Here is a 27,115-nt window from a genome sequence, read left to right as displayed (position 1 = left end):
TTCCCTGCACACTTTTGCCAAATTCTACAAATTTGATACTTTTGCTTCTTCGGAGGCTATTTTTGGGAGAAAGGTTTTGCAAGCCGTGGTGCCTTCCGTTTAGGTAACCTGATTGGCTCCCTCCCTTCATCCGTGTCCTAAAGCTTTGGTATTGGTTCCCACAAGTAAGGATGACGCCGTGGACCGGACACACCAATGTTGGAGAAAACAGAATTTATGCTTACCTGATAAATTACTTTCTCCAACGGTGTGTCCGGTCCACGGCCCGCCCTGGTTTTTTAATCAGGTTTGATGAATTTCTTTCTTTAACTACAGTCACCACGGCACCCTATAGTTTCTCCTGTTTTTTCTCCTGTCCGTCGGTCGAATGACTGGGGTGGGCGGAGCCTAGGAGGGACTATATGGACAGCTTTTGCTGTGCTCTTTGCCATTTCCTGTTGGGGAAGAGAATATTCCCACAAGTTATGGATGACGCCGTGGACCGGACACACCGTTGGAGAAAGTAATTTATCAGGTAAGCATAAATTCTGTTTTTTGACTGATTTCAATAACTGTTTCTTCTCTGAATTATATTTTTGAATGCAATTATTTATAAATCTATAATATATGAGGTTATTTCTCAGGAGATCTTCTTACCCTGAGCATAGTATAAACACCTAGTGGCATCTTACCCATAATTCAGTATTTCTTTCTAATGGTTGTGAGAGTCCATGAGACAATTACACTTGGGAATTACATCACCTGGCCACCAGGAGGAGACAAAGATACCCCATACTAGAGTTTAAGTATCACTGCTACTTCCCCTTCCTTCCCAGTAGTTTTTTGCCTCATCAGGAGAGGGCAAGGACAGAGGTGTGTAAGAATTTTGATTACTTCTTCAATTAAGTTGTTTTCCTCAATGGACAGTTCCTTGAAGAAAGAAATAATGGGTAATTCAGCTTGCCATTTGTAAATCTCTTCTCTACAGGGTCCCAAGGCAGTGCCTTTGTTCTCAATGACTAGCCATATGATGTAATTTCCCATCCAGGTCCTGCAGTATTAGTTACAGTTAAGGACAGGGAGTCGCTGCCATGTCTTTGAAGCAGCAGAGAGGTCTACATCGGGGTGAGTACCTGTTCCCTAAGGATAACTTTGGATATAGCGTAAGTGATTCAGCCTTCTGTACTGAAAACGGCATTTGCAACCTGACAGCTTCGGTGAAGCTTTATCAGGGTACTGTGCGCACTTTTTGAGTGTTATATCTGATTGCAGACTCTGTTTGTTTGCCGATACCGTGCGTGGGACTTATAAAGCTGTTTTAGATAGCTTTAAGAGTTCTACCTCCATACTATTTTCACTTTATCGCCTGCCTGGATGTCTACCGCCATACTTTAACATTGCTTGCTTTACAGCTTGTCTTTGCCTCAGCATTCCGGTCACTTCCTGCAGGTGCTCAGGGACACTGGGGAGGACAGAGGGGCTGGACATCTGAAGCAAGACCCAGATGCTTGCGTTTCTTGGCGGGGACACATTCTTTTGGTTTTCCGACCGTTGGTGTGCACCAGAGCATAGTTCTGCCCCTTTTCTTCATTTCTCTTCAGCTGGGTACAGGAAGCACGGCTCTATAGTCCGTCACTGGTGCATCGTCATGAAGGTATCAGTGTGTGAGATCCTCATACAAGAGTACAAGGGGCACTTTAATTTGGTGTATTTTACATTTATTCCATTATTGCTAAAAACAAATTTACTTAGGGGATAAAATTATAAGGATATTTTTTTTATTGCATAATAAGAGTTAACTTATAGAGATATAACCCATTAATAAAAGAGCACATTTATTACTATTTCTTTCTCTGGGTGTGTTGGTAACTACCATGGAGCAGACTGAGGCTGCAGCCACTGATTTACAGATTACTGAGGGTAGCACCTCAAGATATTGACATTCCTATAAATAAATGTGCAAGTTAGTTACTATCTGTCCCCCAGCATAACTTTGTTGTTTCTGATTAGCATCTGGTATGCAGTCTCATGAAGACAGGAGCTCTAGTCCTTCTGTGCTTCACCCACCTTCTTACATCACGCTAGGTGGATTGACTGAATATGCCCCAGATATTAAGTTGCATTTGCATTTAGAGGTTACTGAGGCTATAGTAGCTATGCCGACTACAGGTAAGCTCAAGCGAAAAACTAAACACATTTCATTCTTCAAAAAGTGGTCCTACCACTGAACCCTCTACGGTCACAGGAGCAGGCATTAGATACTGCAAATTCCTCTTGTAGCTCAGAGGGCAAACTTTCTTCAGAGGGCTCTTTCTCTGAATCTGGAAAGGAACCAGAGGAGGTAACTTTTCAATTTAAGGTGGATCATCTGTGATCCTTACTTTAGGAGGTTTTGAAGACTAGGGGTTCAGGAATCTTGTGCAGTTGAGGAGAAGCCAGTCTAAAAGCTAGATCTAATGTTTAGACCTAAGATTCCAGACTCTCTTCCTGTCCCTTCATTAGTGTCATAAATTATTTCTAAGGAATGGGACAAACCAGGGTTTCCTTTTACTCCGTCACCCACTTTCAGGAAGATTTTCCATGTTCCTGAGGGAAACTTGGGATTGTGGGAGACTATTCCTAAATTTGAATTAGCTATTTCTACGCTAGCCAAGAGAACTACTATCCCTCTTGAGTACAGTACGTCATTCAAGGACTCAATGGATAGGAAATTAGAGGGTTACCTCAGGAAAGCTTTTCTCCAAGGGGGTTAAATGTTTCAACCCGCGATAAGCATTGCTGTGGTAGCTGGAGCTGCGTTATTTTAGTTGTTACGACTCTTTACCAGATCTGGTTTTGGTTAAATCCCCTTGAGAGGATATTCACAATAAGATTCATTTTTTAAAGATAACAAATTTTTTCATCTGTAATGCAATCATTCAGATCATTCGCATTAACGCAAAGAATACAGCACTAGCAGTATTGTCACGTAGAGCTCTTTGGTTGAAGTCAATGTCAGCTGACATGGTTTCAAAGTCCATATTATTGTCTTTCAAGGGCAAGAGTCTATTTGGTCTGTGTTTAGAGTCAATTATGTCTACTGTAACAGGGGGTAAGGAAGCTTTTCCTCAGGACAAAAAGTCTAGACCTAAAGGGAAGCATGGGTCTCTGTCTCCATCCTTTAGTCAGAACAGGAACCAGCGTCCATCTTCTTACCAGAAGACAGAAACCTCCAAGCCTATGTGGAGACCAAATCCAGTGTGGAGCAAGCCCAAGCAGAACAAGAAGCCTAATGCATGAAGGTGCAGCCCCCGATCCGGATTCTTCTCCGATAGGGGCCAGGCTAAGTCTTTTTTTGGGACTCATGGGCTCAGTCAGTTCAGGACCTTTGGGTCCTAGAGATCATCTCACAGGACTACAGGGGAGATTCATCTTTTCACATGTTTCACAGAGATCGAATAAAGAGCAACCTTCTTTCAGCCTGTTTGGGATTTTGAAGACATGAGGGTGATTGGTTTTGTTACTTTAGAGGAACAGGGAACAGACAGAAGGGACTTTCAGACCTATTTTAGATTTTAAAACACTAAACCAGTTTTTGAAGGTTGCATCATTTAAGATGGACTCAGATCAATCCTACCTCTGGTTCTTCAGGGTCAGTTTATGTCAACAGTGGACCTGAATGATGCATATCTACATATTCCAATCCATCGAGAAGCATTACTACAGTTTGCTTTTCAAGACAAGCATTATCAATTTACAGCTCTACCTTTCGGCCTAGTGAAGGCTCCCAGGATCTTTACAAAAGTTTTGAGAGCTCTATTATCAGTGATTCGGGCGCAAGGTGTAGCTGTAAGCTCCATCCAACGGATCAACTTCAACTAAAACTTTAAGCTTCGTATGTTGAATCAGTGGAACGGAGATCATTCCGACCTATCTGAAGTAATCAGATTAGATCCGATAACCAAAAATTATTTTGGTGGACGTCACTCGACCCTGTTTCTTTGTCCATCTTGGGAGATAATTACCACCGATGCCAGCCTATCGGGTTGGGGAGCAGTTTGGGGTCATCTGAGGGCTCAAGATGTTTGGGCTTCTCAGGAAGTATCTTTACCTATAAATATTCTGGAGCTAAGAGCAATTTTCAATGCCTTACGAGCTTGGTCTCAACTTCACTTGGTCTATATATAAATCATCAGGATGACGATACAGAAGGTGTCTCGCATTCTGTCATGGGCAGAGGCTCATCTATGTACCATCTCTGCCATTCACATTCCGGGGGTGGAGAACTGGGAAGCAGATTACCTGAGTCATCGGGCTGCATCCAGGAGATTTTCCAGCAGTTTCTTGTTCGTTGGGGTCTACCAGAGGTAGACCTGATGGCATCTTGTCTGAATCACAAGCTGTCTTGGTATGTATTCAGAGATCTATAGCCGGAACTAATAGATGCTGTAGTGTCCCCTTGGAGGTACAAGCTGGTTTATATATTTCCTCCAATAGTAGTTCTTCCCAGAGTGGTGGTGCGAATAAAACATGACGATGTATTGGCTATGCTGATAGCACCAGCTTGGCCTCAAAGGCCCTGGTATGCCGATCTATTACAGATTCCCAGTGCTCCTCTGTGGCACCTTTCTCAGAGTCCAGACCTCCTCGCTCAAGGTCCTTTCTTTTATCAGAACCTGCGCCCTCTCAACTTGACTACTTGGAGGTTGAATGGATGATTTTGTCTCAAAGAGGTTTCTCTGACTCAGTGATAGACACAAATCCAGGCTTACAAGCCTGTTACAAGAAAGATGTACTATAAGATTTGGAAGGTTTACCTTTTTTGGTGTTCAGTAAGAGGTTATTCTTGGCATTCTTTGAGGATACCTCTTATTCTTCAGTTCCTTCATGAGGGTCTTGATTAGGGTTTATCAGCTAGCTCTCTTAAGGGTCATATTTCAGCTCTTTCAGTTCTACTTCATAGAAAGTTAGCTCACATACTGAATATTCAAGCTTTTGTTAAATCGCTGGTCAAAATCAAACCTGTAGTTAGATCAGTTTCTACTCCTTGAACCTTAATTTGGTCCTTAGAATTATTTAATCTCCTACATTCGATCAAATGCATTCATTGGATATTAAGTTAATTTCTTGAAAGGGTCTATTCTTGTTGGCTATCTCTTCAGCTAAAAGAGTTTCAGAATTTTTGGCATTGTCTTGTGACCCACCTTATTTTGTGTTCCATGTCTTTGTCATTTTGGTTGGGAAGTATGATTCACATGGCTTACTTGGAGGCGGGTCAGCAACCTCGGTAAAAATTACTGCTCATTCTACCCGTTTTGTCTCCACTTTGTGTGCATTTAAGAATCAGGCTTCGGTGGAGCACCACTATAGACACCACTGGGAGGGAAGGGGAAGTAGCAGGGATACTTAAATGCTCGTGTGGGGTGTCTTTGCCTCCTAATGGTGGCTGGATGATTTAAATTGTTTATTGATATATGAAGTGCTTTGTTTCATGCCTGGATTTTATTTTCTTGTACCTTTTTTCCTTTTAATAAAACAAGTTTCTATGTTTAATTCTGTACATGATCCTACACTATTTTGTAACCCTATGGCCTGTGTTTTGCATATAGTTGATAGCTTTAATAACTAGGACTATAGAGAATGCATTTATCCTCTTTCTTCTTTTGTTCCTGACCTTGTAAATTGTTCAAGCTTGTTTAAAGGTTTTATCTTTATACTAGGCTGGAATGCAATTATGCAATGTCAGTATGCAGACCAATTACTTATGCTGCTTCTGTTTTTGCACTTTAAATATTTGGACAGACACGCCCGGGCGAAGCAAGCTTGGGAGCTAAGTGGTCGCATAATATTTGAGCTCCATAAAAATTCTACATAAATCTGATTAATAGACCGCTCGGCTCAAATTTAGTACAACACCTGGTGTGGAGCCGGATTTGGAGATTGCAGTCAATGGGTTTTGGCCTTTGATAATCATCCTGGGACGAAGAATATCAATGATTTCTGTTGCGACGTTTAGGGAGATAACCTGGGAGCGGCCATCTTTATATTCACGTGGCAGTCTAACAGCGTGTAAGTGAAAAACCCCTAGACTAAAGTATCTCCCACAGCAGCCTCAAGAGAGTTAGCAACCATGTCTCTATTTAACTTTTGTTCTTGAAGCCTTCGTGAACTCCGGTTATACAAAATGGCAGATACAGAGATCGCTTTTGGAAATAGCTGGGCGGCGCTTTTGAAGAATGGCATGATAAGCTATGCAAGCTTTTTACTACACAGTTTAATATGAGAAGCGGTAATAACAATGGAGAACAGGCTATAGAGGAGTATCAGGATTAGCAGCATGTGCCGATATTACCAGGCAATACTACGGAAAGAGACATGTCTACTGACAATGCTACTCTCACACAGGAAGATCTGATAGCGATAGCGGAACATACATCTGTTCCAGCTGGCGATCAAGTGACAGAAATAGCTGAAGATCTTACCACATCCAGACAAGAGGAAGAGGCAGACACGTATCACAGGTGGCAGACCCGCTGTCAGCAGCTGATCGTAAGCAACACTCTGAAGGAAGAAATTAACCCTGAGGTATTGATAGATCTGACTCGCATACATCTCGAGCAGAGATTTTCCCAGGTCGGTGCACGAGATGGACGGTTATATCTGAGACTTTATGTTACACTGGCTCCTGAAGAGCTGTCTGTCTACCTACTCTTGATATTTGATGCTGTTAACATCATACTTTCAAGGCTGACTCCGAGTTTGCAACTCCACATTGTTTACTATACTTGCTCTTGGTCAGATGGTTTAAGAGCTGGTGTGGGATAAGGAAGATTATGTTACTCAGTCAAGATCCTCTTAGTATTCAGCTAGGTTCCGGATCTGGATATACACTTTACCCTAAGTATTCAATCAACAGTGGGACTATTTGTTTAATAAAAAAACTGGGTTAACTTTATATGTTTGGGTTTGTTGTAAATATATATTACCTACTATGGTTTATGAATGCGTTTTAGACTAGAAGCTTGCATATGAAAATATAACTATACTGAGCCAAATAACAAGGATACTGGGGAAATATTACTGTCTCTTACTATGTTCCCTTTAACAAGATAGAAGTTGTCTATCTCCCCCCCCCCCCCCAAGTTTGTTTAATTAGAATATGACATCCTCTAAATGTTTCCTGAGATATTTGCTCAAATATATCAGACAGCAGCCTAAGCCTTTTGGAGTTTCGTCTCTTGGATTGTTTCTGGTAATATCGACTTTGATGGTCAAGATGGATGTCTTCTGATGGAAGCTTCTAAATCTCTGGTCGGGGTGATGTTTCCTCGACGTTATAGATATGAAAGTTTAAGCCTCAGATCTTGTTTTTTATATTTGTTTATTTTCAGTCCCTAGCACTGCTGGAATTTAAGTTTTTGTTCTTCATGACAGACGTGTCATACCCTTGATGACGGGCAGGACCTGTTTTGGGTAATAGTTCAGTCTGTTATTCCTTTCTAATATAGCGAAGGAGCCTTTTCTAATTATTATGGTCTGGGCGAAGTGGGCCCTTCTATACCGAAGGACAGGTAGGACTTGTCTTAGGTTCTTCTGAAAGGGCCCTTGATGCTGGATCATATGGGTCCGGGGGTCATAGAGGCCGGAGTTGAGCTTTTCATTCCATTCTTTCTGGACTTGGGGACTTTTGGAGTCTTATCCCGGTACTCTTCGCAGTGTCATACACTGTGGGTGAATGACCCAATTAGGGATCGGTTTTTCACGTCCTACTGGGTCCGATGATCTTTAAGCAGAGCCTTTTTGATCTCTTTATTCTGAGAGAATCCACTGTTTTCTCTACCTGGATTTCGGAAGAAGGTTATCTTTTATATATATATATATATATATATATATATATATATATATATAGTCTGGTACTTTTATCCATGGAACTAGATGGTGTTTGATGGAATGCGGCGGCTGTCGCTGGATGTTCATTTAAATCATGCTTGGTTAAGCAGGTCCGGTTCTTAGGGACCGCTTTTCTTTCGGAACCTTGTTTCAGTCCTCAGTTTTGGGATCTGGGGTTGAATGTGACAGTAGCCTATTTCTAGGTGTTGCGGTAGCTCCCGAGTCTTGGCGTCTCTGGTTTTTCCAGCGTCCGTTTGGTATTGCTTCCCGCTGGTTCCATCCTCAGAGGTGGACCTAGACTGAAGTTCTGGGGTTGTCACCAGGTTGGTTCCTTTGAATGTGGTTTGGATTTTCAGACAGGAGGGCTCTTAGCCTAGAGCTTAAGAAGTTAAAATCACTTCATCAGGTTCTGTCCTCCAATTCACTGTCAGGCCTGTTGGCGCTATGTGAATTCAGTCCAGGCCGAATATCGTCATGGCTTGGGTTCTTGACTCTGACTAGAGTCTTTGTGGCTTACCGGTTGGGGACTTGTTCCCCAGGGTTCGGTCCAGCTCTTCCGGTGTTGGAGACTTTTACCAGATAATTTCCTTTCCTTCGATACAGGGAGAGTCCACAGCTCCCTCTTGTGCTTTCCGGTGGGCGGCCCTAAATTTAAGTTGTTTTTCTTCTGGCACTTTTTTTCTCCTACTGTTCCTTGTTCCCTCAGCAGAATGACTGGGGATGAGGGAAGTGGGGGAAGGTATTTGAGCCTGTGGCTGGGGTGTCTTTGCCGCCTCCTGGTCGCCAGGTTCTGTATTCCCACAAGTAATTAATGCAGCTGTGGACTCTCCCTGGCGCGAAGGAAAGGAAATTATCTGGTAAAATCATATTTTCTCCAACATAGGTGTGTCCGGTCCACGGCGTCATCCTTACTTGTGGGATATTCTCTTCCCCAACAGGAAATGGCAAAGAGCCCAGCAAAGCTGGTCACATGATCCCTCCTAGGCTCCGCCTTCCCCAGTCATTCTCTTTGCCGTTGCACAGGCAACATCTCCACGGAGATGGCTCAGAGTTTTTTGGATTAACCAGGAGATAGTTGTGCCTTCTTTGTGTCCGAATCCAGTTTCAAAGAAGGAACGTTTGTTGCACAATTTGGATGTAGTTCATGCTCTAAAATTCTATTTAGAGGCTACAAAGGATTTCAGACAAACATCTTCCTTGTTTGTTGTTTATTCTGGTAAAAGGAGAGGTCAAAAAGCAACTTCTACCTCTCTCTCTTTTTGGCTTAAAAGCATCATCAGATTGGCTTATGAGACTGCCGGACGGCAGCCTCCTGAAAGAATCACAGCTCATTCCACTAGGGCTGTGGCTTCCACATGGGCCTTCAAGAACGAGGCTTCTGTTGATCAGATATGTAAGGCAGCGACTTGGTCTTCACTGCACACTTTTACCAAATTTTACAAATTTGATACTTTTGCTTCTTCTGAGGCTATTTTTGGGAGAAAGGTTTTGCAAGCCGTGGTGCCTTCCATCTAGGTGACCTGATTTGCTCCCTCCCATCATCCGTGTCCTAAAGCTTTGGTATTGGTTCCCACAAGTAAGGATGACGCCGTGGACCGGACACACCTATGTTGGAGAAAACAGAATTTATGTTTACCTGATAAATTACTTTCTCCAACGGTGTGTCCGGTCCACGGCCCGCCCTGGTTTTTTAATCAGGTCTGATGATTTAATTTCTCTAACTACAGTCACCACGGTATCATATGATTTCTCCTATGCAAATATTCCTCCTTTACGTCGGTCGAATGACTGGGGAAGGCGGAGCCTAGGAGGGATCATGTGACCAGCTTTGCTGGGCTCTTTGCCATTTCCTGTTGGGGAAGAGAATATCCCACAAGTAAGGATGACGCCGTGGACCGGACACACCGTTGGAGAAAGTAATTTATCAGGTAAACATAAATTCTGTTTTTTTTTTTCAGGGTTTTTTTTTTTTTTTTTTTTTTAACTTTCATTCCCTGACTATATATATATATATATATATATATATCAAAAAATAATTTCCAAATTTTAGTCCTTTCATTCTGTCTTAAAACAGAGCAAAAAAGCCACCGTTGGAATATAATATAGCACGAGATGTTAGCCAAGGAAGCTAAATAATGTGAAAGTAGTTAAACTGGGCAAAAAGGAAGCATGAAACGAGTGATTAATCATAACTGAGTCACCATATACATACCGTTACCAATTTTATGATCAATCCACAAAACATTGTAGTTGTGTGTATGGATTGATGTGCACGCAATTAAGTAAATCAACTTGCATGCATCACCTTTGCCTCTTTAGTTATTTTAACTTTTATTCTCTTTTTTTTTCTTCTTAGGATCAAGAACCTGGAGTCGGCAGGACCGGAACAGTAAATAGCATAGGTAGTAACCAATCCATTCCCAGCATGTCTATCAGTGCCAGTAGCCAAAGCAGTAGTGTGAATAGTCTTCCGGATGCCTCTGATGACAAGAGTGAGCTGGATATGATGGAAGGAGACCATACAGTGATGTCAAATAGCTCAGTCATTCATTTAAAACCAGTGAGTATGACCGTCTCCACTAGTAAACCTTTTTCGATACCAAGTGCTCGATTTATGAAGCCTTCTCCTGCACTACGACTGCAGGTTTTCACACTCTTCTCCACCTCTTAGGTGAAGAATTTCAATCTTCCTGGTCTCGTCCGACCGGGGAGATTGACAGCTCCTGCCCGCGAGTGATCGGCTGTGTGCGGGCAAGCAGAATTCTGTCTGCCAGAGGCGAGCTGCGACAGACGGGCGCAAATGTACGCCCCTGTCCGCCGTAGCTTGATAAATCCAGCCCTATGTTTATTCAAGAAAGGCAGCTAGGAATCTTCCTAACCCATACACAGGTCTAAATGGAGATCCTGGTTTGCTTGTTATTCTGTGAATTGACAAATGTCTACTTACTTGCTGCAGTATCATTCAGCAGTATCTGAATTTTCCATCCCTGTCTGTTGGAGTCATTTAGAATTAAGCACATTTTTCAATGGTATTTTGGTATAGTACTGAGAGAGGGAAAAAGAAAAAAATTAATTATTATTTAGTTGAAAATTCTGTTAACATATGTAGGCATGTTAATTTAGATTTACTTTTTAGCTTTTTTTGTAATGTTGTTTGATTTTTACACATTAAGGAGGAAGACAACTATCCAGAGGAACCAGAACCTAAAGTGCGGCCATCAGAACCACAGTCTCCTCCCCAGGTTTCACGTCACAAATCTCACTATCGCAACCGTGAACACTTTGCCACCATACGCACAGCCTCACTTGTAAGTTTAAGGAACAGAAAAGCAGTAGAATGTTGTTCTGTTTTTAACAATATGTGGTGTGTTTTTTATATTTTTAAAGGGAGTACTGTAAAATTAATTTCCCCTTAATATGTTTCCAATTTCTTGCTATACCAGCTACAGAGAATAAAATATATAGGAAAGTGTTCCCTTGTGTTTATTTTTTTATAAGAAATTGCTTATTTTTGTTCTTTGAAACCACAATCCAACCAAAGGGACTGAGCTTGGATGGAGATAGGATCTCATCACTCTTTGCACACAGATTCTTTCTTAACTTATCTTTGTATACCAAAGCTCAATACAGAGGGCCCGATGATCAAACGTTTTCCTTAATGCTGAGAAATTATAGTGTAGACTTCACAGGGGCTGAACTCACTGAATTCTCGGAACCTGGAAGTCTCCAAGAAATGATAGCTGCTTTACATAGAAAGTAATGAAGTTCTCTCGCATAGAGACTCTTAACAGGAGAGTGAATATGAGAGCACCCAGCATAAATAAAAATTCTTAGTTTGCAACAAATACAAACTTAACTGAAATTGTTTCACTACAATATAACTTGCGTTTGCTTATAGTAAAGTAACATTACTTTTTTGTCAGTTTAATGAATGTATTGTGAATTTTGAGCAAACGTCACCTGCACACAGCTGACAAGTTAAATCTGTGAGACTTGCAGGAGAAAATGCAGACACACCCTGGGAACTCCCCTGTTCAGCCCAAGGAACTCCCCTTTCACTTCCACTTTCGGAAACTGTCAAGCTCATTTCACATAGAACAAATACAAAATGCAATGCAATTTGTGAAAGATGCAGTGAAATATACAAAGTATGATGCTAATTTTGTTAAAGTTGCACGAAAATTTTCAAAGCTTAACTAGAATTTGTAAAATCATAATACTAAATACACTTAGAACTAATGTCATGCAGTGCTATTTTGCACTGGGCTTGTCTCTCCTTCACATCCAGAAATGCAGTGAACGCTCCATAGAAAAGTACTGGAGAATTTGCCTTTCCAGACTCTGGAGAGGGATCCTGCAGTGCTTGAGGATTATTTTAGCCCATCTCATTCTGAGTTGAGAACTTTAGATCATTGGGCCATTAGCGAGAACAATTGAAAATTTTAATTTCTCTTGTTAAGTGTATCCAGTCCACGGATCATCCATTACTTGTGGGATATTCTCCTTCCCAACAGGAAGTTGCAAGAGGATCACCCACAGCAGAGCTGCTATATAGCTCCTCCCCTCACTGCCATATCCAGTCATTCTCTTGCAACTCTCAACAAAGATGGAGGTCGTAAGAGGACTGTGGTGTTTTATACTTAGTTTATTTCTTCAATCAAAAGTTTATTTTTAAATGGTACCGGAGTGTACTGTTTCTAAGAAGAATCTGCCTGCGTTTTCTATGATCTTAGCAGAAGTAACTAAGATCCTTTGCTGTTCTCACATATTCTGAGGAGTGAGGTAACTTCAGAGGGGGAATGGCGTGCAGGTTTTCCTGCAATAAGGTATGTGCAGTTAATATTTTTCTAGGGATGGAATTTGCTAGAAAGTGCTGCTGATACCGAAGTAATGTAAGTAAAGCCTTAAATGCAATGATAGCGACTGGTATCAGGCTTATTAATAGAGATACATACTCTTATAAAAGTGTATTTTAAAACGTTTGCTGGCATGTTTAATCGTTTTTTATATATGTTTGGTGATAAAACTTATTGGGGCCTAGTTTTTTCCACATGGCTGGCTTGAATTTTGCCTAGAAACAGTTCCCTGAGGCTTTCCACTGTTGTAATATGAGTGGGAGGGGCCTATTTCTTTCATGTAATTAGCAAGAGTCCATGAGCTAGTGACGTATGGGATATACATTCCTACCAGGAGGGGCAAAGTTTCCCAAACCTCAAAATGCCTACAAATACACCCCTCACCACACCCACAAATCAGTTTTACAAACTTTGCCTCCTATGGAGGTGGTGAAGTAAGTTTGTGCTAGATTCTACGTTGATATGCGCTCCGCAGCAGGTTGGAGCCCGGTTTTCCTCTCAGCGTGCAGTGAATGTCAGAGGGATGTGAGGAGAGTATTGCCTGTTTGAATTCAATGATCTCCTTCTACGGGGTCTATTTCATAGGTTCTCTGTTATCGGTCGTAGAGATTAATCTCTTACCTCCCTTTTCAGATCGACGATATACTCTTATATATATATACCATTACCTCTGCTGATTTTCGTTTCAGTACTGGTTTGGATTTCTACAAACATGTAGATGAGTGTCCTGGGGTAAGTAAGTCTTATTTTCTGTGACACTCTAAGCTATGGTTGGGCACTTTTTTAATAAAGTTCTAAATATATGTATTCAAACATTTATTTGCCTTGACTCAGGATGTTCAACATTCCTTATTTTCAGACAGTCAGTTTCATATTTGGGATAATGCACTTGAATCAATTATTTCTCCAACATAGGTGTGTCCGGTCCACGGCGTCATCCTTACTTGTGGGGATATTCTCTTCCCCAACAGGAAATGGCAAAGAGCCCAGCAAAGCTGGTCACATGATCCCTCCTAGGCTCCGCCTACCCCAGTCATTCTCTTTGCCGTTGTACAGGCAACATCTCCACGGAGATGGCTTAGAGTTTTTTAGTGTTTAACTGTAGTTTTTATTATTCAATCAAGAGTCTTGCCCACTCAGGAGGCCCCTAGTACATCTAGCGCGCCAATACTCCTTACTATGCAACAATTAACGGCTGTAATGGATAATTCTGTCAAAAACATTTTAGCCAAAATGAACACTTATCAGCGTAAGCGCGACTGCTCTGTTTTAGATACCGAAGAGCATGACGACGCTGATAATAATGTTTCTGAAGGGCCCCTAACCCAGTCTGATGGGGCCAGGGAGGTTTTGTCTGAGGGAGAAATTACTGATTCAGGGAACATTTCTCAACAAGCTGAACCTGATGTGATTACATTTAAATTTAAGTTGGAACATCTCCGCATTCTGCTTAAGGAGGTATTATCCACTCTGGATGATTGTGACAAGTTGGTCATCCCAGAGAAACTATGTAAAATGGACAAGTTCCTAGAGGTGCCGGGGCTCCCAGAAGCTTTTCCTATACCCAAGCGGGTGGCGGACATTGTTAATAAAGAATGGGAAAGGCCCGGTATTCCTTTCGTCCCTCCCCCCATATTTAAAAAATTGTTTCCTATGGTCGACCCCAGAAAGGACTTATGGCAGACAGTCCCCAAGGTCGAGGGAGCGGTTTCCACTTTAAACAAACGCACCACTATACCCATAGAGGATAGTTGTGCTTTCAAAGATCCTATGGATAAAAAATTAGAAGGTTTGCTTAAAAAGATGTTTGTTCAGCAGGGTTACCTTCTACAACCAATTTCATGCGTTGTCCCTGTCGCTACAGCCGCATGTTTCTGGTTCGATGAGCTGATAAAGGCGGTCGATAGTGATTCTCCTCCTTATGAGGAGATTATGGACAGAATCAATGCTCTCAAATTGGCTAATTCTTTTACCCTAGACGCCACTTTGCAATTGGCTAGGTTAGCGGCTAAGAATTCTGGGTTTGCTATTGTGGCGCGTTGGTTGAAATCTTGGTCGGCTGATGCGTCTTCCAAGAACAAGCTACTTAACATTCCTTTCAAGGGGAAAACGCTGTTTGGCCCTGACTTGAAAGAGATTATCTCTGATATCACTGGGGGTAAGGGCCACGCCCTTCCTCAGGATCGGCCTTTCAAGGCAAAAAATAAACCTAATTTTCGTCCCTTTCGTAGAAACGGACCAGCCCAAAGTGCTACGTCCTCTAAGCAAGAGGGTAATACTTCTCAAGCCAAGCCAGCTTGGAGACCAATGCAAGGCTGGAACAAGGGAAAGCAGGCCAAGAAACCTGCCACTGCTACCAAGACAGCATGAAATGTTGGCCCCCGATCCGGGACCGGATCTGGTGGGGGGCAGACTCTCTCTCTTCGCTCAGGCTTGGGCAAGAGATGTTCTGGATCCTTGGGCGCTAGAAATAGTCTCCCAAGGTTATCTTCTGGAATTCAAGGGGCTTCCCCCAAGGGGGAGGTTCCACAGGTCTCAGTTGTCTTCAGACCACATAAAAAGACAGGCATTCTTACATTGTGTAGAAGACCTGTTAAAAATGGGAGTGATTCATCCTGTTCCATTAAGAGAACAAGGGATGGGGTTCTACTCCAATCTGTTCATAGTTCCCAAAAAAGAGGGAACGTTCAGACCAATCTTAGATCTCAAGATCTTAAACAAGTTTCTCAAGGTTCCATCGTTCAAGATGGAAACCATTCGAACTATTCTCCTTCCATCCAGGAAGGTCAATTCATGACCACGGTGGATTTAAAGGATGCGTATCTACATATTCCTATCCACAAGGAACATCATCGGTTCCTAAGGTTCGCATTCCTGGACAAGCATTACCAGTTCGTGGCGCTTCCTTTCGGATTAGCCACTGCTCCAAGGATTTTCACAAAGGTACTAGGGTCCCTTCTAGCTGTGCTAAGACCAAGGGGCATTGCTGTAGTACCTTACTTGGACGACATTCTGATTCAAGCGTCGTCCCTTCCTCAAGCAAAGGCTCACACGGACATAGTCCTGGCCTTTCTCAGATCTCACGGATGGAAAGTGAACGTGGAAAAGAGTTCTCTATCTCCGTCAACAAGGGTTCCCTTCTTGGGAACAATAATAGACTCCTTAGAAATAAGGATATTTCTGACAGAGGCCAGAAAAACAAAGCTTCTAGACTCTTGTCGGATACTTCATTCCGTTCCTCTTCCTTCCATAGCTCAGTGCATGGAAGTGATCGGGTTGATGGTAGCGGCAATGGACATAGTTCCTTTTGCGCGCATTCATCTAAGACCATTACAACTGTGCATGCTCAGTCAGTGGAATGGGGATTATACAGACTTGTCTCCGAAGATACAAGTAAATCAGAGGACCAGAGACTCATTCCGTTGGTGGCTGTCCCTGGACAACCTGTCACAAGGGATGACATTCCGCAGACCAGAGTGGGTCATTGTCACGACCGACGCCAGTCTGATGGGCTGGGGCGCGGTCTGGGGATCCCTGAAAGCTCAGGGTCTTTGGTCTCGGGAAGAATCTCTTCTACCGATAAATATTCTGGAACTGAGAGCGATATTCAATGCTCTCAAGGCTTGGCCTCAGCTAGCGAGGGCCAAGTTCATACGGTTTCAATCAGACAACATGACAACTGTTGCGTACATCAACCATCAGGGGGGAACAAGGAGTTCCCTAGCGATGGAAGAAGTGACCAAAATCATTCTATGGGCGGAGTCTCACTCCTGCCACCTGTCCGCTATCCACATCCCAGGAGTGGAAAATTGGGAAGCGGATTTTCTGAGTCGTCAGACATTGCATCCGGGGGAGTGGGAACTCCATCCGGAAATCTTTGCCCAAGTCACTCAGCTGTGGGGCATTCCAGACATGGATCTGATGGCCTCTCGTCAGAACTTCAAAGTTCCTTGCTACGGGTCCAGATCCAGGGATCCCAAGGCGGCTCTAGTGGATGCACTAGTAGCACCTTGGACCTTCAAACTAGCTTATGTGTTCCCGCCGTTTCCTCTCATCCCCAGGCTGGTAGCCAGGATCAATCAGGAGAGGGCGTCGGTGATCTTGATAGCTCCTGCGTGGCCACGCAGGACTTGGTATGCAGATCTGGTGAATATGTCATCGGCTCCACCTTGGAAGCTACCTTTGAGACGAGACCTTCTTGTTCAGGGTCCGTTCGAACATCCGAACCTGGTTTCACTCCAGCTGACTGCTTGGAGATTGAACGCTTGATCTTATCGAAGCGAGGGTTCTCAGATTCTGTTATCGATACTCTTGTTCAGGCCAGAAAGCCTGTAACTTGAAAGATTTACCACAAAATTTGGAAAAAATATATCTGTTGGTGTGAATCTAAAGGATTCCCTTGGGACAAGGTTAAGATTCCTAAGATTCTATCCTTCCTTCAAGAAGGATTGGAAAAAGGATTATCTGCAAGTTCCCTGAAGGGACAGATTTCTGCCTTGTCTGTGTTACTTCACAAAAAACTGGCAGCTGTGCCAGATGTTCAAGCCTTTGTTCAGGCTCTGGTTAGAATTAAGCCTGTTTACAAACCTTTGACTCCTCCTTGGAGTCTCAATTTAGTTCTTTCAGTTCTTCAGGGGGTTCCGTTTGAACCCTTAGCTTCCGTTGATATTAAGTTATTATCTTGGAAAGTTTTGTTTTTAGTTGCAATTTCTTCTGCTAGAAGAGTTTCAGAATTATCTGCTCTGCAGTGTTCTCCTCCTTATCTGGTGTTCCATGCAGATAAGGTGGTTTTACGTACTAAACCTGGTTTTCTTCCAAAAGTTGTTTCTAACAAAAACATTAACCAGGAGATTATCGTACCTTCTCTGTGTCCGAAACCAGTTTCAAAGAAGGAACGTTTGTTGCACAATTTGGATGTTGTTCGCGCTCTAAAATTCTATTTAGAAGCTACAAAGGATTTTAGACAAACATCTTCCTTGTTTGTTGTTTATTCCGGTAAAAGGAGAGGTCAAAAAGCAACTTCTACCTCTCTCTCTTTTTGGATTAAAAGCATCATCAGATTGGCTTACGAGACTGCCGGACGGCAGCCTCCCGAAAGAATCACAGCTCATTCCACTAGGGCTGTGGCTTCCACATGGGCCTTCATGAACTAGGCTTCTGTTGATCAGATATGTAGGGCAGCGACTTGGTCTTCACTGCACACTTTTACCAAATTTTACAAGTTTGATACTTTTGCTTCTTCTGAGGCTATTTTTGGGAGAAAGATTTTGCAAACCGTGGTGCCTTCCATTTAGGTGACCTGATTTGCTCCCTCCCTTCATCCGTGTCCTAAAGCTTTGGTATTGGTTCCCACAAGTAAGGATGACGCCGTGGACCGGACACACCTTTGTTGGAGAAAACAGAATTTTTGTTTACCTGATAAATTACTTTCTCCAACGGTGTGTCGGGCCCACGGCCCGCCCTGGTTTTTTTAATCAGGTCTGATAATTTATTTTCTTTAACTACAGTCACCACGGTACCATATGGTTTCTCCTATGCAAATATTCCTCCTTAACGTCGGTCGAATGACTGGGGTAGGCGGAGCCTAGGAGGGATCATGTGACCAGCTTTGCTGGGCTCTTTGCCATTTCCTGTTGGGGAAGAGAATATCCCCACAAGTAAGGATGACGCCGTGGACCGGACACACCGTTGGAGAAAGTAATTTATCAGGTAAACATAAATTCTGTTTTTTCTTACCTTAAAAATTTGACTTTTTTTCCCTGTGGGCTGTTAGGCTCGCTGGGGCTGAAAATGCTTCATTTTATTGCGTCATTCTTGGCGCAGACTTTTTTGGCGCAAAAAATATTTTCTGTTTCCGGCGTCATACGTGTCGCCGGAAGTTGCGTCATTTTTTGACGTTCTTTTGCGCCAAAAATGTCGGCGTTCCGGACGTGGCGTCATTTTTGGCGCCAAAAGCATTTAGGCGCCAAATAATGTGGGCGTCTTATTTGGCGCTAAAAAAATATGGGCGTAGCTTTTGTCTCCACATTATTTAAGTCTCATTTTTCTTTGCTTCTGGTTGCTAGAAGCTTGTTCTTTGGCATTTTTTCCCATTCCTGAAACTGTCATTTAAGGAATTTGATCAATTTTGCTTTATATGTTGTTTTTTCTCTTACATATTGCAAGATGTCTCACGTTGCATCTGAGTCAGAAGATACTTCAGGAAAATCGCTGTCTGGTGCTGGAACTACCAAAGCTAAGTGTATCTGCTGTAAACTTTTGGTAGCTGTTCCTCCAGCTGTTGTTTGTATTAATTGTCATGACAAACTTGTTAATGCAGATAATATTTCCTTTAGTAATGTACCATTACCTGTTGCAGTTCCATCAACATCTAATGTTCAGAATGTTCCTGATAACATAAGAGATTTTGTTTCTGAATCCATCAAGAAGGCTATGTCTGTTATTCCTCCTTCTAGTAAACATAAAAAATCTTTTAAAACTTCTCTTTATACAGATGAATTTTTAAATGAACATCATCATTCTGATTCTGATGACTCTTCTGATTCAGAGGATTCTGTCTCAGAGATTGATGCTGATAAATCTTCATATTTATTTAAAATGGAATTTATTCGTTCTTTACTTAAAGAAGTACTAATTGCTTTAGAAATTGAGGATTCTGGTCCTCTTGATACTAATTCTAAACGTTTAGATAAGGTCTTTAAATCTCCTGTGGTTATTCCAGAAGTTTTTCCTGTTCCTAGTGCTATTTATGAAGTAATTTCCAGAGAATGGGATAAATTGGGTAATTCATTTACTCCTAAACGTTTTAAGCAATTATATCCTGTGCCGTCTGACAGATTAGAATTTTGGGACAAAATCCCTAAGGTTGATGGGGCTATTTCTTCCCTTGCTAAACGTACTACTATTCCTACGTCAGATGGTACTTCCTTTAAGGATCCTTTAGATAGGAAAATTGAATCCTTTCTAAGGAAAGCTTATCTGTGTTCAGGTAATCTTCTTAGACCTGCTATATCATTGGCTGATGTTGCTGCAGCTTCAACTTTTTGGTTGGAAACTTTAGCGCAACAAGTAACAGATCATGATTCTCATAATATTATTCTTCTTCTTCAACATGCTAATAATTTTATCTGTGATGCCATTTTTGATATTATCAGAGTTGATGTCAGGTTTATGTCTCTAGCTATTTTAGCTAGAAGAGCTTTATGGCTTAAAACTTGGAATGCTGATATGTCTTCTAAATCGACTCTACTTTCCATTTCTTTCCAGGGTAACAAATTATTTGGTTCTCAGTTGGATTCTATTATCTCAACTGTTACTGGTGGGAAAGGAACTTTTTTACCACAGGATAAAAAATCTAAGGGTAAAAACAGGGCTAATAATCGTTTTCGTTCCTTTCGTTTCAACAAGGAACAAAAACCTGATCCTTCATCCTCAGGAGCAGTTTCAGTTTGGAAACCATCTCCAGTCTGGAATAAATCCAAGCCTTCTAGAAAAGCAAAGCCAGCTTCTAAGTCCACATGAAGGTGCGGCCCTCATTCCAGCTCAGCTGGTAGGGGGCAGGTTACGTTTTTTCAAAAACATTTGGATCAAATCTGTTCACAATCTTTGGATTCAGAACATTGTTTCAGAAGGGTACAGAATTGGTTTCAAGATAAGACCTCCTGTAAAGAGATTTTTTCTTTCCCGTGTCCCAGTAAATCCAGTGAAAGCTCAAGCATTTCTGAAATGTGTTTCAGATCTAGAGTTGGCTGGAGTAATTATGCCAGTTCCAGTTCTGGAACAGGGACTGGGGTTTTATTCGAATCTCTTCATTGTACCAAAGAAGGAGAATTCCTTCAGACCTGTTCTGGATCTAAAAATATTGAATCGTTATGTAAGGATACCAACGTTCAAAATGGTAACTGTAAGGACTATCTTGCCTTTTGTTCAACAAGGGCATTATATGTCCACAATAGATTTACAGGATGCATATCTGCATATTCCGATTCATCCAGATCATTATCAGTTCCTGAGATTCTCTTTTCTGGACAAGCATTACCAGTTTGTGGCTCTGCTGTTTGGCCTAGCTACAGCTCCAAGAATTTTTACAAAGGTTCTCGGTGCCCTTCTGTCTGTAATCAGAGAACAGGGTATTGTGGTATTTCCTTATTTGGACGATATCTTGGTACTTGCTCAGTCTTTACATTTAGCAGAATCTCATACGAATCGACTTGTGTTGTTTCTTCAAGATCATGGTTGGAGGATCAATTCACTAAAAAGTTCATTGACTCCTCAGACAAGGGTAACCTTTCTGGGTTTCCAGATAGATTCAGTGTCCATGACTCTGTCTTTGACAGACAAGAGACGTCTAAAATTGATTTCAGCTTGTCGAAACCTTCAGTCACAATCATTCCCTTCGGTAGCCTTATGCATGGAAATTCTAGGTCTTATGACTGCTGCATCGGACGCGATCCCCTTTGCTCGTTTTCACATGCGACCTCTTCAGCTCTGTATGCTGAATCAATGGGGCAGGGATTACACAAAGATATCTCAATTAATATCTTTAAAACCGATTGTATGACATTCTCTAACGTGGTGGACGGATCACCATCGTTTAATTCAGTGGGCTTCTTTTGTTCTTCCGACCTGGACTGTAATTTCAACAGATGCAAGTCTTACAGGTTGGGGAGCTGTGTGGGGATCTCTGACGGCACAAGGAGTTTGGGAATCTCAGGAGGTGAGATTACCGATCAATATTTTGGAACTCTGTGCAATTTTCAGAGCTCTTCAGTCTTGGCCTCTTCTGAAGAGAGAATCGTTCATTTGTTTTCAGACAGACAATGTCACAACTGTGGCATACATCAATCATCAAGGAGGGACTCACAGTCCTCTGGCTATGAAAGAAGTATCTCGAATTTTGGTTTGGGCGGAATCCAGCTCCTGTCTAATCTCTGCGGTTCATATCCCAGGTATAGACAATTGGGAAGCGGATTATCTCAGTCGCCAAACGTTGCATCCGGGCGAATGGTCTCTTCACCCAGAGGTATTTCTTCAGATTGTTCAAATGTGGGGGCTTCCAGAAATAGATCTGATGGCGTCTCATCTAAACAAGAAACTTCCCAGGTATCTGTCCAGATCCCGGGATCCTCAGGCGGAAGCAGTGGATGCATTATCACTTCCTTGGAAGTATCATCCTGCCTATATCTTTCCGCCTCTAGTTCTTCTTCCAAGAGTAATCTCCAAGATTCTGAAGGAATGCTCGTTTGTTCTGCTGGTAGCTCCGGCATGGCCTCACAGGTTTTGGTATGCGGATCTTGTCCGGATGGCCTCTTGCCATCCGTGGACTCTTCCGCTAAGACCAGACCTTCTGTCGCAAGGTCCTTTTTTCCATCAGGATCTCAAATCCTTAAATTTAAAGGTATGGAGATTGAACGCTTGATTCTTGGTCAAAGAGGTTTCTCTGACTCTGTGATTAATACTATGTTACAGGTTCGTAAATCTGTATCTAGAGAGATATATTATAGAGTCTGGAAGACTTATATTTCTTGGTGTCTTTCTCATCATTTTTCTTGGCATTCTTTTAGAATTCCGAGAATTTTACAGTTTCTTCAGGATGGTTTAGATAAAGGTTTATCCGCAAGTTCTTTGAAAGGACAAATCTCTGCTCTTTCTGTTCTTTTTCACAGAAAGATTGCTAATCTTCCTGATATTCATTGTTTTGTACAAGCTTTGGTTCGTATAAAACCTGTCATTAAGTCAATTTCTCCTCCTTGGAGTTTGAATTTGGTTCTGGGGGCTCTTCAAGCTCCTCCTTTTGAACCCATGCATTCATTGGACATTAAATTACTTTCTTGGAAAGTTTTGTTCCTTTTGGCCATCTCTTCTGCCAGAAGAGTCTCTGAATTATCTGCTCTTTCTTGTGAGTCTCCTTTTCTGATTTTTCATCAGGATAAGGCGGTGTTGCGAACTTCTTTTGAATTTTTACCTAAGGTTGTGAATTCCAACAACATTAGTAGAGAAATTGTGGTTCCCTCATTATGTCCTAATCCTAAGAATTCTAAGGAGAAATCGTTGCATTCTTTGGATGTTGTTAGAGCTATGAAATATTATGTTGAAGCTACTAAGTCTTTCCGAAAGACTTCTAGTCTATTTGTTATCTTTTCCGGTTCTAGAAAAGGCCAGAAAGCTTCTGCCGTTTCTTTGGCATCTTGGTTGAAATCTTTAATTCATCATGCCTATGTCGAGTCGGGTAAAACTCCACCTCAAAGGATTACAGCTCATTCTACTAGGTCAGTTTCTACTTCCTGGGCGTTTAGGAATGAAGCTTCGGTTGATCAGATTTGCAAAGCAGCAACTTGGTCCTCTTTGCATACTTTTACTAAATTCTACCATTTTGATGTATTTTCTTCTTCTGAAGCAGTTTTTGGTAGAAAAGTACTTCAGGCAGCGGTTTCAGTTTGAATCTTCTGTTTATGTTTTTCATTAAACTTTATTTTGGGTGTGGATTATTTTCAGCAGGAATTGGCTGTCTTTATTTTATCCCTCCCTCTCTAGTGACTCTTGCGTGGAAAGATCCACATCTTGGGTAGTCATTATCCCATACGTCACTAGCTCATGGACTCTTGCTAATTACATGAAAGAAAACATAATTTATGTAAGAACTTACCTGATAAATTCATTTTTCATATTAGCAAGAGTCCATGAGGCCCGCCCTTTTTTGTGGTGGGTATGATTTTTTTGTATAAAGCACAATTATTCCAATTCCTTATTTTATATGCTTTCGCACTTTTTTCTTATCACCCCACTTCTTGGCTATTCGTTAAACTGAATTGTGGGTGTGGTGAGGGGTGTATTTATAGGCATTTTAAGGTTTGGGAAACTTTGCCCCTCCTGGTAGGAATGTATATCCCATACGTCACTAGCTCATGGACTCTTGCTAATATGAAAGAAATGAATTTATCAGGTAAGTTCTTACATAAATTATGTTATTATATTGAAGCTACTAAAGATTTCAGAAAGACTTCTAGACTATTTGTTATCTTCTCTGGTTCTAGGAAAGGTCAGAAAGCTTCTGCCATTTCTTTGGCTTCTTGGTTAAAGCTTTTGATTCATCATGCTTATTTGGAGTCGGGTAAATCCCAGCCTCAGAGGATTACGGCTCATTCTACTAGGTCAGTTTCTACTTCGTGGGCTTTTAAGATTGAACTTCAATTCTATTGGCTGATTGCATCGGCCAATAGGATTTTTCATACCTTAATACCGATTGGCTAATAGGATTCTATCAGCCAATCGGAATTGAAGGGACACCATCTTTAATGACGTCACTTAAAGGAACCTTCAGTCGCGGTCGGATGGAAGAGGATGCTCCGCGTCGGATGTCTTCAAGATGGACCCGCTCCGGATGGAAGAAGAGAGAAGATACCGCCTGGATGAAGACTTCTGCCGGTCTGGATGTCCTCTTCTGGCCGGATCGGATGAAGACTTTTGCCCCTCTGGAGGTCCACTTGTGCCCGGCTGGGTGAAGACGTCTCAAGGTAGGGTGATCTTCAAGGGGGTAGTGTTAGGTTTTATTAAGGGGGGATTGGGTGGGTTTTAGAGTAGGGTTGGGTGTGTGGGTGGTGGGTTTTAATGTTGGGGGGTTATTGTATTTTTTTTTACAAGTAAAAAGAGCTGATTACTTTGGGGCAATGCCCGCAAAAAGCCCTTTTAAGGGCTATTTGTAATTTAGTATAGGGTAGGGAATTTTTTTATTTTGGGTGGCTTTTTCATTTTATTAGGGGGATAAGATTAGATGTAATTAGTTTAAAAGTTTGTAATTTCTTTTTTATTTTCTGTAATTTAGTGTTTGTTTGTTTTTCATAATTTAGTTTATTTAATTGTAGTTAGTTTAGGTAATTAATTTAATTATAGTGTAGTGTTAGGTGTTAGTGCAACTTAGCTTAGGTTTTATTTTACAGGTACTTTTGTATTTATTTTAGCTAGGTAGTTATTAAATAGTTAATAACTATTTAATAACTATTCTACCTAGTTAAAATAAATACAAATTTGCCTGTAAAATAAAAATAAACCCTAAGATAGCTACAATGTAACTTAGTTTTATTGTAGCTAGCTTAGGGTTTATTTTACAGGTAAGTATTTAGTTTTAAATAGGAATAATTTTGTTAATTATAGTAAATTTATTTAGATGTATTTAAATTATATTTAAGTTAGGGGGGTGTTAGGGTTAGACTTAGGTTTAGGGGTTAATAAATTTATTATAGTGGCGGCAACATTGGCGGCGGCAGATTAGGGGTTAATAAATTTAATATAGTTGCGGCGACGTTGGGGGGGCAGATTAGGGGTTAATAAATAAAATGTAGGGTTCAGCGATGTTGGGGGCATCAGATTAGGGGTTTATACATATGTAGGTGGCGGCGGTGTCGAGCGGCAGATTAGGGGTTAATAATTATAATGTAGGTGTCTGCGATGTTGGGGGCGGCAGATTAGGGGTTAATAAGTGTAAGATTAGGGGTGTTTAGACTCGGGTTCATGTTAGGTTGTTAGGTGTAGACATAACTTTTATTTCCCCATAGGAAACAATGGGGCTGCGTTAGGAACTGAACGCTGCTTTTTTGCAGGTGTTAGTTTTTTTAACAGCCTGCTCAGCCCCATTGTTTCCTATGGGGAAATCGTGCACAAGCATGTTCAGCCAGCTCACCGCTGACTTAAGCAACGCTGGTATTGAGGTGAGATGTGGAGCTAAATTTTGCTCAACGCTCACTTTTCCGAGGCTAACACCGGCTTGCAGAAAACTCATAATACCAGCGTTGTCTTAAGTGAGCGGTGATAAAAAAAGGCTCGTTAGCACCGCACACCATTACCGACAAAAACTCGTAATCTAGCCATTTGGGTTTCTTACTAAAATTATTTACATACTGCTTGTGCAGTCATAACACAAATGGTTGTAAAAACTTCTAATAGCAGACATTATGGCTTTGCCATTGCTTTTTGTAATTCGTAGCTCAGTGCTTGGAAGTTGTGGGTCTCATGGTAGCTGCATCAGATGAAGTTCCATTTTTCAGGTTTTATCTTAGGACCCTCCAATTGCGGATGCTGCATAAATGTAATGGGGACACGAAGATCTGTATCAGGAATAAGTTAGATCACAAAACAAGGCAGATCCACCAAGTCCCTGGTTTAAAGGGTCACTGAACCCAAATTTTGTCTTTCGTGATTCAGATAGAACATGCAATTTTAAGCAACTTTCTAATTTACTCCTATTATAAATTTTTCTTCGTTCTCTTGCTATCTTTAATTTGATAATAGGAGTAAATTAGAAAGATGCTTAAAATTCCATGCTCTATCTGAATCACACAGAAAATATTTGGGTTCAGTGTCCCTTTAAGGAGCCTTTTTTCTTCGTCCATTGTGGGTTGTAATTTCCACAGATGCCAGGGAGTTTGGTCTCCTCAGGAGGCGAAGTTACCAGTAAATGTTTTTGAACTTCATGCAATCTTCAGGGATCTCCAGAATTGCCCCGACCTGAGACACATATCTTTTCTCAGATTCCAGTCAAATAATGTCACAGCAGTGGCTTACACCAATCATAAGGGAGTAACTCGCAGTCCCTTAGCGATGAGGCAAGTTTTCTGCATCATCAGTTGGGCAGAACGCTATCATTGCAGGATTTCTGCAATCCATATTCTAGGTGTGGACAATTGGGAGGCAGACTTTCTTACTCGCAAGTCTCTTCACCTAGGGGAATGGTCTCTGAATCAGGAAGTGTTCAACTAAATTGTGAGGCATTGGGATCTGCTGGAGATAGATCTCATGGCCTCAAATTTGAATCACTGACTGCCTCAGTATTGTGCCGGGTCTCAGGACCCTTGTGCAAGTCTGATAGATGCCCTAGTGGCTCTTTGGTTTGTCAAACTGATTTACATATTTTCTCCATTTGTGTTGCTATCCAGGGTGATAGCCAGAATCAAGCAGGAACAAGTCTCAGTAATTCTGAATGCTCCGACAGGGCCTTGGTGCAGATGTCCTCATGGCTCGCCTTGGCGGCTTCCTCTAAAAATGAATCTTCTCTCTCAAGGCCCTTTCTTTTATCAAGATCGCAAATCTCTAAATTTGATAGCATTGCGATTGAAAGCTTAATTCTGTCTGAGGTTTTTCATACCTTGATCCAGGCTAGGAAACCTGACTGCATGATTAAGGGTGAATAGCCCGAAACGTTGCATGTTTATCTGATGACTCTGATGTTCCTATAAAAGTATTTTATTCACAATCCTGGTGCTGTGGAATACTTTTGACTTCGATATACTTTGGGGTGTCTGCAGTAACCCCTTCCTACGTGCACAGGGAAAGTGGTGAGTTGCTGTATCTATTGTGATTTAATAGGAAACCTGTTAACAGACTTATTTATTATAAAGTCTGGAAAACCTTTTTTGAGT

At 41.6% G+C, this 27,115-nt stretch overlaps 1 protein-coding gene across 2 annotated transcripts in view; it reads left to right on the top strand.

Moving 5' to 3' along the window:
* TAOK1 (TAO kinase 1) overlaps positions 1–27,115 on the top strand; it is a 613,695-nt gene that overhangs the window by 449,389 nt on the left and 137,191 nt on the right. For both annotated transcript variants that reach the window (XM_053706161.1, XM_053706162.1), the window contains exons 13-14: positions 10,205–10,408; positions 11,022–11,156. In XM_053706161.1, coding sequence (XP_053562136.1) covers positions 10,205–10,408; positions 11,022–11,156 — 339 coding nt within the window. The remainder of the gene's footprint in view (positions 1–10,204; positions 10,409–11,021; positions 11,157–27,115) is intronic.

This window comes from Bombina bombina, chromosome 3, assembly GCF_027579735.1.
Source record: "Bombina bombina isolate aBomBom1 chromosome 3, aBomBom1.pri, whole genome shotgun sequence".
NCBI classification, from domain to species: Eukaryota; Metazoa; Chordata; class Amphibia; order Anura; family Bombinatoridae; genus Bombina; species Bombina bombina.
Note: the sequence above shows the minus strand (reverse complement) of the source record. Positions and strands in the feature narration are given on the sequence as shown.